The sequence below is a fragment of the Camelus bactrianus genome, chromosome 14 (genome assembly GCF_048773025.1).
Source record: "Camelus bactrianus isolate YW-2024 breed Bactrian camel chromosome 14, ASM4877302v1, whole genome shotgun sequence".
Lineage (NCBI taxonomy): Eukaryota > Metazoa > Chordata > Mammalia > Artiodactyla > Camelidae > Camelus > Camelus bactrianus.
Window position 1 is genome coordinate 63439840 of NC_133552.1, and position 17098 is coordinate 63456937.

Consider the following 17098-nt stretch of genomic DNA (forward strand, 5'->3'; position numbering starts at 1 on the left):
CTGACCCCATGAACTCCCTACCAATACAGACACACACACACACACACACACACACACACACCTAGGTTTAAAAAAATTTCAAATTGATAACCATTATAGAAATATTAGTTTGAAAAGAAAAAGGTGATTGCCTTTTTTTCATCTTCTAGGCTTTCCTCAAAATAAAATGGACAAATTGGCAAGCATTAGGTCAATTCGATTAAATGTACACAGGTCAAATCAAAGCATTTAGGCCAAACACCTTATTGAAATATTCTGTTTCATCCATCTACTTAATTGACAAAATTGGCCATACTGTCAAAAGTTTAATTTACCTCAGCTGTGCTGACACATTTATAATCAAAAGCAGCATTTTGGAGCAGAATAGTTCCTTACACATATTTATGTGGAGCTGACTTTTTATAAAGAGTTTTCAATAAAATTTCACATAATATAACTGATGTATAATGACTAAGAAAAATACGAAAACATAATCCAATTGACAGTTATGGATTTCCTACTTTGGAGGAAAAAATGCTACAGAGTACATTGGAAACATCAAAGAATGAGACATGGGCTTATAAGCTATCGGGTGACACAGAGATAAATAAAAATTATTAGAGGAGATAGACTATAACCAATGGCAAAATGGGAAACAAAAGGCTCTGGTTTCTAAGCTTCCCTCCTCCTCTGCTGCCCTGGCCCTACCCACTTAGGTTCCAGGGGCATCACCACAGTCCGCCCTCCTCACCGCACCCCACCGGCTGTTAACTCGTGTCCCAGCCCCGGATGTCTACCTGACACGGGTTCTCAGCCTAAGTAAATGTAAATTATATTTTTAAGTGGGCAAAATCAGCAGTGACACAGGCAGACAGACTTAAGGAATAAGAAAGAGGAACAGGTGTGTGATACCTGGCCTTCAAGAAATCTCCTGTGATTCTCACCTGCCCGTATTCATGATTTTTATAGTCCCCTCCCATACTGAAAAGGGCAGACCTAGGTGGCTAAGGTTAGGGCCTAAAGACAGCGTGGGGTCTTCCTTGCACTCTTAGACCGCTCTCTCTGGAGGAAGCCAGTGACCACGGCATGAGGACACTAAAGCAGCCCCAGGAAGAAGTACAGGTGGGAAGGAACTGAGGCCTCCAGCCAACAGGCAGCACCAAATTGCTATCCATGTGTATGAGTCAACTAAGAAGAGGATTCTCCAGCCCCAGCCAGGCTTCAGAAAACTGCGTCCTCAGCCAACACTTTAGCTGCAACCTCATGAAAGGCCTTGAGCTCGGACCACCCAGCTAGGACACTCCCGAATTCCTGTCCCACAGAAACTGTGTGAAAGATAAATGCTTACTCTGCTTGGAAACCACTGAGTTTTAGGGTTCTTATGTTGCAAAAGATAGTTAAGAAAATGTGCATATAAAATCCATTCATAAGGAAAGTAAGCCTAAAGTCATGAGCCCTGTAGCAAGAACTGTACATAAATACAACCCAACATTCAAAATAAGTGTGGAATAAGACAGATAAAATAAGGAGTGTCCTTTTACAAAGCTTAGACTTTTGATTACAGGTTTTAAGAAAAGGCTATTAGCTGACTTTTTCTGACCTTCAGCAGCGCCCTAAATGTCAACAATTCAATAAATGTGTGTAACAGCACAAATAGCTTAAACTTAGGGAAAACAGACTCCAAAGACTTTGAACTTTAAACTCTAAACTCAGAAATGTTAAGAAACATAATTTTCTGCTGTTAATGAAATAACCCTGAGTTAAAATATAACAACCAGTTGTACGCAGATTATCTAGGACAGAAACAGAAGCTGAAAGACACCAGGCCACGACTATGAAAAAAAATATCAAGATCAAGAATAAGACAGAAACATTCACCTTAACGTTGAAAGCCTGGCGTTAATTTGAGAATGGCATTGTAATTGCATCTATATACTTACTGTACTTTCTTTTATAAATATGTTTGCTTTGGGTAACTAACTAGAAATCTGAATGTAAGTCATTCCACACGTGATGTTTTTCATTCTCATCTAATCTTTCTGTTGCCCGAGTTGCCTTGGACTGATGTTAAACAGAGTGACCTGAACCAGGTGAACTCAAATTGCCAACTGCAGACAATATGAGCTATTCAAGTAAACAGATGAAATGATGTGCACCCAACTTACAGAAGCAAGTAATATCACCAATGTTTACTGTGATCTCGGTGTATTACACAGTACAGGAAATACATGCTATAAATCTAAAACTGAAGACATGAGACCTGAAATAATCTTTGGCTTCTGTTTTGAAGCTTCAGGAGACCATTTAATAGATAAAAGTTAATCATTTCAATGGCCTCTCTTGCCCTCAAATAATGCACTTTGCATTTGTCTCTTCATGAGGAATGCACAACTCATTTTGTCAGAGACACATCACTTTGATGCCTCCCTAGAAATTAGGCTGCAAGCCCCTAGGGTGCCTGAACTATGTCTATTTATGGCTCTGCCTCTAGTCCCAAGTTTTTCACCCTGTGTTAGGTCAATAGACGACTGACCTGAGTGACGATTAGACAGACACGCATCTTCCAGCCAGCGTGCTGGGATGTAACCACCACACTCTGCATGCTCGTCTTCCAACAGGCACTGCAGTAGACACCAAGGACACACAGTGCTGTAAGGAACAGTCGTAGCTGTGAAGGAGCAGGGGACCCAGGCCTGTGCACCGCCAACTGCTGGGGCAGGGAAAACATGCCACAGCTGAGGGAAGACAGATGATGGAAGGAAAAAGAGAAGAAACCTAAAGTGCGGAGAGAAGTAGAGGACAGACAGGCCAGACAGAGCACTGCAGAAAAGGAGTGATGAAAACAACGACCTTTGAGCTTGATCTTTAAGTAGAAGGTCTCCTGATGAACAGCTGGCTTTTGACAAAGCATGAGTTGACAGTATGCCACAAATCTGAAGCATCCATGAAGTAAGACTGCTCTGTAAACATTGCTAAAAGAGTAATCAAATAAACGTGCCTCTAAGGGCCCAGAAGACCAAAAAGAATGAAGAGAGATAGATATCGGCATGTCTTCTAGCCAGGTGTTCTGCCTTTTTTATCTTCTAAACAATGAAATTTGGAGCTCCTGGCATACCTACCTTGAATTATTCATAATTAATCAGGTTCATAGGCCAGAGTCACTTTCTGTATTCTAACTGTGGTATGCAGAACTGTGCCTCCCTGCAAAATGTCTACATCCTAATCCTCAGAACCTGGACATATGCTACCATAGAAAAAGAACTTTACAGATGTGATCAAGGGTAAGGGACGTGAGGTGGGGGAACAGCCAGACTAATCCAGGTGGTCCCATCTAATCACATGTGTCCTTAAAGGTGGGGAACATCCCTGGCTGTGGTCAGAGAAATGGCAGCACTGGATGGATTTGGTACCCTGTTGCTGGTTCTCAGATGTAGGGGGCTACATGCAAGAGCTCAGGAGAGGCCTCTCAATGCTAAGGAAGGCCCCTGAATCCCAAGTCCACCCAAAAAATCCCACATAAGCTGCCGAGCCTGCTGAGCTATTTGACAGCAACACCTACTAAATCTCCAGCGTCATAAACAGCCAGCAAGGAAATGGAGACCTGGGGCCTATAAACACATGGAACTGAGTTCTACCAACACCTGAATGAGCCCCCAGAAAGGAACAGAGCTTGCTGACACCTTGATTTTAGCCAGAAGAGACCCATGTGAGACTTCCAACCTGCTGAACTGTAAAATAGTGCACTTAGGCTGTTTCATATGACTAAATTTGTGGTGATATGTTACAGAAGTAATAGAAAACTAATACACCAACACATTCTGTTTTAACTTAAAGATGGAGTTACAAATACAGGCTTATAATGTGATCTTATAAAAATAAACACTGTCAAGATCCAGAAATGTTAAAGTGATACTACTTATTTTTATGGACTAGTTCTTCTAAAGAGGGGGGAGGAGTGAATAAGAAGAGCTACCATTTAATGAGTGAATACCACACACTAGTTATTGCACTAACCGTCTCTGTGGCAATAGTAACTGCTGATGTTTTGGGCATATGTGTGTGTATATTAGTAGGTGACAGACATTGTCCTGAGCACTTTACGTGTATTGATTCATTTAAACCTTACAACTCAGCTTCTATTATCTTCCCCATATTACAGATGAGGGAATTGAGATACAAAGAATGTAAGTAATGTACTGAGGTCACACGTATAGTACCACTTAACCCCACAGCAGCTCTCTAACAGAAGCAAGCACTTGTTAAGAGCATGCAGTGTTCCAGGGACAAGGTCAAAGTCTTCCACCCACCTGCACACCACGGCCCGCTAGCACTGTTCTGCAATGAGGAACCTGGGACTTAACAAAGGCCTGGTAACTCAGTGTCTCACAACAAACAAACAGCTAAGGTTGGAACTGACCCCAGAACAGACCCTCATAACCCTCTTCACAACTGTTCTAGAGAAGCCCAATAAGGCTAGGCCACCAGCACAAATGTCCAGCTACATGAGGATGTCTTTTCCTGGACAATCTTCAGAGGAGCATTTTAGTTAAAAGCTTTCCAAACACTTGAATCATGCCAGATCTCTCCCAAAGGACATTTGAGATCCTTTCTGTTGGCAGAGGGTGGGCCTCATGTGTGCCAAGTCGACAACTGGGGATTATTTGTATTTAACAACCACCACAAGAAGCTTGAGTCACCATCCCACTTTTCATTCAATCCTGATTACAAAACTGATTCAACATTTATTGAGAACCTACTACGTGCAAAGCAATACGATGAGCATTAAGGGACACCAATCAGATACAGTTCATCTGAGTGTAGTGATTTCAAACTTATAACTTTCAAGAGAAGTTAAAAGAGCTTCAGTGATCTTTTGGGGAACAGCCATGGCACCAAAGAAACTCATAGGACATACTGGGGGAAACTCAGTCTTCTCATAATCCTCTGGAAAACGTCAATGCACTTATGTCAGAAAAAATAAACTGGACTGAAGGTCAGTAAAGCCGGGTTCTACCTGAGTGACCTTGAACCAGGCATTTCCATTTGTCCACCTCCACGTCCTCACTTGTAAAATAAAAGGATTGGTCCACAAAATATCAAATATCTTCCTAGTTCTGATTTTTGTCCTTGCACAATTAGAACATCTAGATTCAGATGATGTACTGGACAGTGGGGCAGGAGTGGGGCCTGGACCTGGAATAGTGGCACCAGGGGCAGAAGGTGGTAAATATCCCAACCCCAGAGCCATTCATAAATGAGTTAGGAGGGTTTCATATACATACGTGTGTGTGTGTGTGTCTGTATATATATATACATATATATATTTATAGACCCTGGGAAAAGAGCACTCCTAAGTATCAGCAAAAATGTAGTGAATTTTCCAAGACCTGAATAAAAATGGGACACCAGAAATAGTAACCTTGCTAAGTAATCGCAGATGTACTTGACACTTGGTTAATGGGATTTAAAGACAAGTAAACATGCGCCCACACAAATGCATACATGCATAGAATACACACACAGCCCCCCACAGCAGTGAGGGAGCGCTTCCCACTCTCTCAAGTGGAGCACGGAGCCGATCCAGGCGTCAACAGGCAGCTCTTACACAAGATTGCTGCACTGCACCAAACTCTCTGAATACACAGGGCGCCTGCAAACGCTACCACGTTCTCCTCCGAGCACAGAGGAGGCCCTGGACCTCTTCCAAACCCTAGTGCTTTTATCAGCTAGGTAAAGGCGTGCATTTAACCAGGTGGGGTGACAGGACGACCAGCCTGTCCTCGGCAGCCTGCTCTGCAGTACTGGAGAGGGACTGGGATTCTGCCTGGACCCTGCCAGGAACGAATTGAAGGATGAAAAAAGTTGCATTTTAGTGCCCACGAGTGTTTCTTTATTGCGCAGAAGAATCATGCACTTTGGGCACAAAATAGAACTGTGAGAAAGTAAATTCAAGAGTAAACAGCAGAACGAGGGAGAGCACCGCGTGTTCAGTAAACGAAACGCCAGAACGAGTGTCTCCTGCAGAACTGCCAGAGGTGCTCCGCCTGCACGTTCTCCCATCAAAGGGATGATGCCAACGAAAACGCTAGAGTTAAACAGGAACAGTCTTCTCGTTCCCCGCTCTACTCCGTATCAGATATCAAGTACCTCTTTGAATCTTGATCATGCATTTGGTTTAGTCTTTGAATCTCAGCTACTCTTAAACCAGTCCAGTTTGAATTTCGTATTCAGTGGAAACCACTCATAAAGGTCTCTGTGACCTTTCATTTTTCACCCACGCATAGATCTCTCTCGCAGCACAGACAAGGTGCGCACTGCCCACAGCATCTCTGTGTGACCCGCAGTCGTCACTTCACTGTCAATTAGAAAATGAGTCAATTTAGGATTTATTTTCTTACCCGTAAAATGAGAATTTTGCTTCCTTCTAGCTCCATGATTCTGGCATCAGCTTTTAATTGGGAAAAACCTAGAAAGGCTTTAACTCTAACAAGTCCAGAAGATGAAAAGAAAGGGAAATGAGAGAACGGTTTTCTTTGTGTGCAATTTAATCTTCTTAAGGTCACACACACATTCACACATACATATCCCTCCCCCTCCCCCTTTCGTGACTTACCAGTTTTGGGGGGCTTTTTTCTATTCTTTATTTGGATTTTAACTATTTAAAGTAAGGAATCCTAACAAATAGAATCCAAGAATTTGAAAAATAGAAGTGACCTTGAGGAACATAACGAATGAACAGAGCTGATGAATATGAAAAGAGAAGGGAATTTATTTTAATAGAATGGGGTCTTTCCTCTTGGAGTATGAGCTCGCTTCCATATGCATCTCTGATGCTTCTGTCCTCAGAATCCATGCACACAGGGGACAGAGAAGTGTCTTTTCGGGCCAGGAGATTATGGAAAGTAAGAAATAAAACCTCCTTTCTTCCTTTCTTCTTCCTTTCTTTCTTTCTTTATTAAGCTGCCTTGAAATGCCCCCTTCTTCTATCGGTGAAGTAACAGCCCTAAGCTCCAGGTGAAGGAAGATTGGCCTCCCCAGGGCCTGAGGATCCTTCTCTCAGGAGTTAACCAATCATTTGGGGCCAGATGCCAGACCAGATTGTTCCCCCTTGGGGGCAGGAAGTGACTGCCAGGGTCTCATCTTCAAGAGCTGAGAACTGCATCCAGGGCATGACCTAATTCAAGCCTGTGTCCTTCTACTGTGCCAGCACTACCTCTGTTGATATCACCAGCTGTGTCCCATATGGCCCACGTCCGTTCACTTACACACCACACACACAAACACACACGGTTCGGAACTTCGGAGAGGTTTGGCCGGCCATTTCAGTCAGCTAGCTGCTCTGACTGCATCTTCACTCGGTGTTCCTCCACTCACTGCGTCCGGCGTGGTCCCAGGGAAGACATAATTTCTTAAGGGTATGAGGAAGGATGCATTTGAAAGCGCAGTCCTCGGGGAAGACTGAGCTGTTCTTTTCTAAGAAGGTAATGAACAGATCCCACTGCATCAGGCGTTTCTCTTGCCCTGGTTTCCGGGCCCTGGAGAGCTGAGCTTTATGATCTACGAGGGACAATCATCTGACTGGCGCTGAAGAAAACACCTTTTCTATGTGAGCTCTTTAAAGCAAAACTAAGTTTTGTCACTGATTCTCCCCAAAAAAGAAGGGTGTCTAACTTGAGTTGCAACGCCTCTGCTGGCAAGCATCCACACTTTCCCATAGCTGAATCGGGCCGATTTAAGTCACCTCATGAATTTGGGACAGGTTGGAGGTGTGGAAAAACACTGCCATCACAATTCAGAAGAACTGTCATACTACCAATAACCAAAAATAAAGCTGTAGCAAGGAGAGTGGAGGGGAAAGCAGAAGAGATGAAGGGACAGGCAAAGCAAAGCATTAAAACAAAAAGGTACGTAACACAGGATAATGAAAATGAACAAAGAACTGAGCCATTCTAAAGCACAGCTACAAATGCTGTTCTCAAATATTGGTGACCGCATTCTAGAGCAAAATAAGTTGTCCCCTCCTTGTTTCTTAGAAATATAGAAGACATACCACAACATTCAACAAATAAATCTTAAGAATAAGTAGAAAACTTACTGATGCATTAAAAAGTTTCTTTCATATCCAAACCAAACAGAAACAAGTATCTGAATCTTATTAGGAACTCACAGTTTCCAACACTTGTTTAACACAGCTCACACAGGGGAGCTTTCATGGATAAAAGTGGTGAGGGAGATGAGCACTCCCATTTTTTTCCAAAGTATTAACTGCATTTTACTACTTCATCTTTCTGGGTTAGTAAAATTTGAATTTAGGAACCAAGTAACCTGAGTTTTAGTTTAGCTATGCTGCTAAGGACTGTTTGGCTTAAGGGACAAAGACTGTAAGTTTCAGTTCCCCACGTGCTAAACAAAGGACTCTGTTCTCTTGGAGGCTGCCTCTGAATTCCCGAACCACTACTGTCCTCTTCAGTGCTCCCCACGCTTCTGCTGTGTTACATGATGAACAACATGTAAGACCTACAAGAAAGGTGAACCTGGCTTGTTCATTTCCATGAAAGTAAGGGAAAAAGTATCTTAAGTAGGAGGGAGCTTATGATAACACCTACATCTGGATAATACTAAGACTCTGTTTCCAAAGAGGTTTCGTTGGCATAGTGTCATTTGAGTCTTAGAACAAACTTTGGAGGCTAATGTTTATCAGTGTTTTACCAATGGGGAAATTCAATGACTATCCAAGGTCACCAAAAAAAAAAAAAACTTTTAAAAAAACTAAATAGGACTGAAACTTGGGCCAGAGGACTGAAATGTCTGTATATTCCATAACAAATCAAATCCACCAGCATTATGTCATTTCACTGCTAATCCCAGTACTGTTTAGGTATTCCAACCATCTCCTAGACAGTTTAAACCAATAAAGATACTCAGCATTAGCCCTAGGAAAACTTTAACGTGGTTATTTATACTTGAAGGAGGTTTATTTTCCTTTTCAGAGCACAGGTTTGAAAGCTTCCTACAGCAACAAGCTATTGCGTATTATTTGGGTACCAGCAATGTCCTCAGAAACAGAGAAAGAAGAAAGAAACTAGCCTTGATGTCAAAACACTGATTCCATCTCTGTCCACAGCTCCCCTGGGCTGTGTGAAAAGAAGGCAAGTGGAGAGAGAGGATGAAACCTGAGAAAGACAAGGGAGCCCTTCTACTCCGTGGAACACATGCTTCTATGACATAGGCACGTACGCCCTGAACAGTGGCGTGCAGACCAGCCTGTCCCTTCCTGGGCTACAGCTGCAGAAGCAAATTTAAATTTAGTCCAAGGACACTGGGGCACCCTCAGAACATTGATAGCCTTACAGTTCTGTAGGGGTAAAGAAAGTACAAAGCAAGGCTCCATAACAAGGTTCCCAGTGATCCAGCCAACAGGACGTTTAACAACGTATTAAACCTCGACTGTAAACACAGAACTATGGCTTGAAGGTTCAAGTCAGCATAAAACACAGTCTTGAACCTGAACTCACAGGCAGTGAAGGTCACTGGATAAACTGTAAGTATGTGCTTGGTCTCTTTATAAACTACAATAGAATTGTAGAACTCAAAAACTGAGACCTAGAAGATAACATTTGAGCTTAGTCTTGAAAGATGAGTGATGGTCTATCATCAGAGCTGGGGGAAGGGCATTCCACTCACAGGTGAAAGCATTTAGGAAAAAGCTTAGCTTCTACAGGAAATGATGAGAAGTTTATTGTGGAAACTGTAGTGGTCCAAACAAGATTATTCGGGAGTTCTCTCAGAAATGTAAGTGGGAGGAGGAGTTAAAACACTTTGATTTCTTGGCTTTAATTTATTTTTAGATTAGGAACATAATGACTTTTAAAAGGTCTATTTCCATCTTCAACCCAAAGAGAAATATATATATTTTTTTAATTAAAGAAGATAGTCACTAAAACCTTTCAGATTAAATCCTATGGAAAATCATCTCTAGTCATCAATCCTTATGATTTCAATAGTCCAAGTGGAATAGTAACAATATAGCCCAAATCCTTCCCAAATCCCTCCACAAAATAACACATGGCTGTTTAAGACAGAGAAATAAAATAAGCTTAAAAGTCAATAATTAAACAACAAGGACTTATTGGATAGCAATTCTTTACTTCAAAATCACCAAACCTGGTTTCCATCATCACTCAGAGGAAATGCAGAAAATTAGGTAACAGCTCTGCCAGACTGAGGTAGAAAAACACAAATACCAAGATGTTTACTGCATTTAATCGAAGGCTCCTTGTGCCATGCTCATGAAGCATTACATATTGAAGGGAAATGGCTCATAACCTGAAAAGTCCATTGGGAAAAGACAGTGAAATTTCTTTCTGCTGCTTGTACAAGAGAAAATCTGTGGTCTCCCTGACATGGTGATCCTACAAAATGAAATTATCAATAAAGTTGCCAGCATCTCCATTTGTGTATCAACAGGTTTTACTTAAGTGGAACCATGCTTCTTCCTGGAGATTTTCTGAAACATCTAGTATATGCAAAATCAGGCAGCACTGATCCTCAACTGATCACTTACTAGTTCCTTATGAGTATGTCCTCAGTTTGCCAAGCCCACTTCCAGAAGTGAAGGAGCTGTGTCCATATGTCTTCACAGTACAGGTCACTTCCACCAACCAAATATATCTTGAATGTTTTCCAGACACAGTACCCTTTCCAGATATGATACTAAGTACACAGATCCAACAATTAATAAGAAATCATCCCTGCCCTGTGAGAGCTGGCAGCCTCATGTTATCATCACAGTAACTCACAAAGCAATTATTCAGAGTAAGCACTCGAGAAATACTGGGTAAATAAAAAGGTGGATGGACAAGCAAGTAAATAAATGCCAGCCACTATTTCAAAAATGTTTAGACAACAGAGTTGCTGTTTTTATTCTGAAAGTTTATTATACTCTCAGAGAAAAACTGTCTCGTGTATTGACTGTTAGGCATTTCCCATTAGGCCTCAAACCAAGCACCTGGTCACACCTGCCAGGAGAGTTTGTGGACAAGGGAGCAGGTATAATGTTTTATGGATTTCATTTCTATCAGCTTTAGCTTCAAAATTATTCATATATATGTATATATTAATATAATACATAGTATCCAAACAATATACATATATGCATACACATACAAACACACATATACATACTCACATGTACCTTCCCAAATAAATAGGTCAAAGAAATCAGTGGTAAAGAGAAAATACCATAAAACCTGCTATTCCCCCTTTTTACAAAATTTCATTATCTTTTCAAAAACAAACACACATTGCTCTAACAGTCACCTTTACGTGGACATAAGAGACCACTTCCTAAGTGCCTCCCAGCCTGCATCCTGATTGAGCAGAGGCGACTAGCACTAGCCTCTGAAGTCTAGTTCAAAGACTACCACTTCCATGACCCTCTCCCGTAAGCAGTACCTGTAATATTTCACTGCATTCTTTGCAGGTCTGTTTTACTTGACTAAGCTCCCTGAGGGCTGCCACTGTGAACCTTTCTTCTTGAAATGCCAGGTTCTCAGCACAGTTCACGTCCAACCCCACAGCTTCAGGAAATGGGACTCAAAGGCATGTATTAGTTTATTAAATTAAAGTAAAACTGAAATGCATTTTCTTTTGAGATAGTTTACAATCCCCCTTGAAATCACCAAGGATCCCCTATTATATCATAAAACCAGAGTTGGAAATTTCTGCCCCAAATATCATGCCTCTAAACTATATTAACTTGAGTCCTGCATACCTTAGGGAGAAATTTAGGCCTGAAATAAACTAGGTAAGATCTCAAACACAGCAAGGCAGTGAGCCTAACACAGATTTACCAAAGCCTTAATTCCCTCTTCTTACATTTCTAGCCAATTACTCCCTTTTACAATATCCCAGGATATTAAAAAAAACTGTTGTATATTACATTACACCCTTTCATGAGTATACCAGCACTGTGAAAGAGCAGAAACTAGGACATAACTACTTTGATGCATGGTAAGTACTGTGCAATCCCATAGCTACATTGTTCAGGGAAGAATAAAGCATTTGGCCAGTGCAATCTAAATCGGGGGAAGTATGACCTGCCGGGACATGATAGTCTAATCGAGAAGACACCATAAAGTCGCATATTAAATCCAGGAGGGTGCAACACACCAGAAATTGACAGAAGGCTGAGCTTTGTGCCTGGAGAATACGTTAACATTCTTAAATCTTAAATCCTGACTCTTTAGCCATGGTACTCAACCAAGTTGTCATGACATGCTATGATATTAAAAGTCAGTTGTGAGTCTGTCAAAAGTAATGCTGCCAATAGTAATAAAATATTAAAATTTGAAAAGAATGTATTCTTAATAAGTTAAAGCAGATTCAAAATTAGCTCTCCAACATCATTACTGTCACCTGCGTGTCCAATAGGTTTTCCTGACTGCAAAAGAAGAGAGACATCCACAAGCACATCAAGGACTGAGCATTCAAAAGAGAATGCCATGTGTTGTGCAAGTTCACCATGAAACTCAACAATAAAACCTAGAGGAAGTCTAAGGTAAACTTAAACAAAATATATTTACAGATTGCATGAAGTAGCTCTCTTGGACTATCAGTGTGTGTGTGTGTGTGTGTGTGTGTGTGTGTGTGTGTGTGTGTGCGTGCGCGCGTCTGTGTATAAAATGTTATGAAAGTTGACACCTTGTTTTTCAGCCATAATATTACAGAACACCCTCCACCTGGGTGGCATCTAGACTCCAAATTCCAGTTTGAGCAAGTGGAAAACCTTGCTTAGTTCCTTCCAGAAATCGCTCTATTTACAGTATCTTTTCTCAATTCAGATAAACCCTCCCCTGCTCCAATTTAGCCTCCTACAAAAATTGCAAGATCATAAACCCCTGCAATGTGAAAATCTAATGCCATGATGGGCACTGGCCTCTGCTCTGGATTCTTGAAAATCAAAACTGACCCCAATCATACTTTATTTTCCATTTTTGGTTGCTTAGACTAGAGTTTATCCATTATTTTACCATCATGCCACATACAAAAATTGATAACAGCATTCGGCATTCTCAGTAAATGGAGGAGGCTGGAGGCTCCAGCAACCCTGTGCCCCTCCCAATCACCTTGAGGACTGAGAGGATAAACACAGCAGCAGTCCTACAGGACATTCTTTAAACCACTAGAAGGAGCCAGGATTCGGTTTGGACTCTATCCACAGAAGAAGCTCCCTGGACGCTGTGTAAGCTGACAGCAACAGAGGGTCCTGATTGTCGACCTTGAGGCTTAGAGAGTGGGACACAACCCGAAGTGGTTACATAGCTGTGTTAGTCTACTTGGGCTACCATAACAAAGTACCATCCACTGGAAATGTAGTCACAGTTCTGGAGGCCAGAAGTCCAAGATCAAGGTGTCAGCAGGGTTGGTTTCTTCTGTGGGTAGGAGGGAAAATCTGTTCCATGTCTCTCCTAGCTTCTGGTGATTTGCTGGCCGTCTTTGGCTTTCCTTGGCTTGAAGAAGCATTGCCCGGATCTCAGCCTTCATCTCCACGTGGCGTCCTGCCTGTGTGTATGTCTTGTCCAGAAGTCCCCTTTGTATAATAAGGACATCAGTCGTGTCGGATTTAGAGCCCACCCTACTGCATTATGACCTCATCTTAACTAATTACAGCTGCAGTGACCCTATTTCCACATAATTTCAAACTCTGGGCTACTGAAGGCTTAAATGTCAACATACGGACTTGGGGGAATAGGATTCTACCCATAACACCAGGGATTGTATTTACCACCACCTGTGGATCACCTGAGACAGGGCGTGGCCACAGCAGGCTGGTATTCAGTACTCGTGTGCTAAATAAATGAACATATGAAGGCACAATCCTTGTTGAGTGCAAGGACTCACTCAGCAAGGATTATTCACCTGCTCTGGGGTGATGAAGATGTATCTGGTTTGCAGTAATGTGGTTTTCATGATCATACTGAATACTGAATACTACTGAAGAGAAAAGCTGCAACTGTGAAAAAGTTTCTGAGGCTGTTTCCTGAGAAAGTGAGACACTCTAAGCTTTCTGATCACAGCAGAAGGCTCTGAATTTGAAGTTAGAGTGCTATAAATAGCAGTTAATCTTATCCTTCAAAATGTCATATGTACTTATAAAAAAGAGTTTAGTGTCAGATGAGAGTCTCTGAGTAATTCGATTTACAGGAAAAGGAGACCAGAGAGAACTAAGTATATTATAATTAATTACATATGCAAATGGTAGACTAAATTTAGATGCACAATTACATGTCTAATCATAGCTGGCAAAGGTGGGAAATCGCATGCGTGGACCGAGGGAGCATGCCTCCTGCTCCGCTCAGGTGCTCAGACAGCATCGGTCACCTCACTCAGGACCACTCAGGACCACTCAGGCTCTGAATACAAAGAGAAAACCGGGAACGTGGTCCTGGAAGTGCCCAGCCTCCTGCCTCAGGAGCCTTGGTGATGTCACTCAGTCTCTGTGGGACTTTCTCCCCAGCACAGTGCAGAAATTACACAGTGTGGCTGTTCTGTGCTGAGGGCTCCCCCGAGATTGCGGCTGACATGAAGTGAGGGAAGAGAACTTGGTGTCACTGCTACCAGCTGATCAGCTGTGACATGTGCACGTGCTACTTAAATGGGAGCAACGTCAGGAAAGTCCTTCTGGATCTATTGGAGCTTTCCATGCACACAAGTCTGTGTCCTCCCATCAACTCTGAACAGTTAGCACCATAGGACTATGTTGATGGTCATGTGCATTTAAATGGGAGACATTAGGATAGACATAGGACTGTGATTGATATATAGATACAAGTATACGTGTGCTAAGCAGTGTGTGTGTGTGTGTGTGTGTGTGTGTGTGTGTGTGTAGAGAGAGAGAGCGTGATGAAAGCTACTTTGCTGACATCCCCAAATTGCCATGGAGCTATAGCTTGCAAGTTTATGAAGCATACTGTAGGTGTTTTCTCTGAGAGTACATACAAAAATGTATCGTGGACAGGTACACACCTGTATGGTTTCCATATTCAAATGGTTTCCATATTCAAAATGTGTGCATGTGCCTCTGTGTGTGTCCTCTGAAAGCAGCTGTAGGTATTGCAAAGAATCATAGTTTGGGAGTGAATCAGGAGTCCTGTGTTTGAGTCCCAGTCTTGGCACTGGTAAAAAATGGAAACAATGATTTCTACTACTGTGATCACGAAATGAAAGACATTATGTGAAAGCATCTTATAAACTATAAAAAGTAAAACAACACTCATGAGTCTCACAGGTCAGCGAAGATAAGAACCATGTGGTGAATATATAAAATAGATAAACGACACTGATTTACTGAATAGCACAAGGAACTATATTCAACATCTTGTAATAAACTATAATGGAAAAGAATAGAAGAATATAGATATATACCTTTATATATGTATAGCCAAATCACTTTGCTGTACACTTGAACCTAACACAGTATTGTAAATCAATTATACCTCAATTAAAAGATTTAAAAAATAAAAAGATATCATTAAAGAAAAGAAGCATATGGTGTAAGTTACACCTGACCTTGTGATCCAGAAGGAGACATGACTGGCCCTTTTCATATCCATCTTCTCTTTTCTAGAGACTAATTCTCTCATGCAATCTGAGTGAAAAGGGATCAGGTTTACTGGTTCGTAATAAAAGGCTGGAGTCAAGGAGGTGCCCCTACTTGGAGCATGTACTCTTTGAAAGGGGACCTCCGAGGACAAGTCTGGGGGCACAAGCAGATGCACTGACTAGCATCTATCTACACACCCACGTGCCCCCCACCTGCATAACCATGTCCCCTTGAAATCTGGTCTGAAGTCTGGAAGACAGCAATGCAAGATATGATGAAACCATGGTGCATGTTTATTACGAGCCTGTTAGGGAGTGAGACCTCATTTCTCTTTGCTCCTTTCACTAAATTCTCGGCCACCTCCACATAAAAGAGACTCCCTGTGGTACCAGTATGGCTATACTCTGAATAGCCTTTCTCTAATACAGGCTCAATTCATAACCTGGGTAGCTGGTAAAGTTCAAACACAGAAAATCTTCAGGCTGTTCAAAAGTGTTAGATGTTCTGATTTCTGCCTGACATTCTATAGAGAAATGGGCACCAATCTGCAAGTTACAAGGCCAGAGTTCAATCTCTTCTTGACTGCCAAACAGCTATACAATCTTGAAAAAAACTCCATTCCTATGAATTGCATTTTGTTCATGAATAAAGTAACTAAATACATATATGTGTGTGTATACATATATATACAACTAGAAATTGAAATATATGGACTATTTTAATTTCTACTGTATAGATAATTTCTGTTGTATGGATAACATGGTATTTTGGTTAACCTGGATTTACCATGTAACAATTATCAATTTTTAAGTAATCAAATATTAAACACTCTATTTAGCAATGTAACTAGACAGAATATAATTTTTAAATGAATTTGAAATATAATACTTCCCAGGGTCATTATAATCACATATTTTTATTTACTAGTAAATGTTGAAGTGCTAGTTAATGGAAAATTTTGATAATTTCTTTTTATTAGACTTCTCTATACTTTATTTTTTAAAGTGTACATATGTGTTTATTGTAAGTAAAAGTAACTGAACATTTGGACTATGGCCAAAGAGTGCTTATATTTCACTAATTTCACTCAATGTGTTTTCTAGATTTGGGCAGGGCATACTAAATATAGCAAAATTAGACTCCACATCTGGTTCATAACCAATAGCATTCCAGTAGTTTTTGATTCTTTATCTAATAATAAATCATAGTTTGTCCTTATTAATTGATTTGGATTAATTTACACCCCCTCCCTACCTTACCTTTTAATTGTCTTCAAACCCAAAGATGACTTCTTAATTTCTAAAAATTTTTTCAACCCAAACTACACCAGGAACAGACCAAACTTCCTAAGGCAGCCGCAAGCCAGAGTGGTCTAATCCAGCCAGTGTTAGACTGAGCCCAGGAGCGGCAGGATCCAAGGGGCACACAACACTAGACCACCCGGCGGCTCACCAAGCACTTTCCCTTCCAGCAGTCACTGCCACGAAAAGCTAATGGGCTGGAGATACGCCTTCC

The 17098-nt window shown here is 41.3% G+C and overlaps 1 protein-coding gene across 3 annotated transcripts in view; it reads right to left on the minus strand.

The window, feature by feature from the left end:
• Nucleotides 1–17098, minus strand: part of FGF14 (fibroblast growth factor 14) — a 534936-nt gene that overhangs the window by 449353 nt on the left and 68485 nt on the right. The window contains exon 1 of one of the 3 annotated variants that reach the window (XM_074378489.1): nt 2513–3905. The exons of the other annotated variants lie outside the window; for them this stretch is intronic. Coding sequence (XP_074234590.1) covers nt 2513–2921 — 409 coding nt within the window. The 5' untranslated portion in view covers nt 2922–3905. Of the gene's footprint in view, nt 1–2512; nt 3906–17098 lie in introns of those variants that run through there. 3 annotated transcript variants of the gene reach the window in all.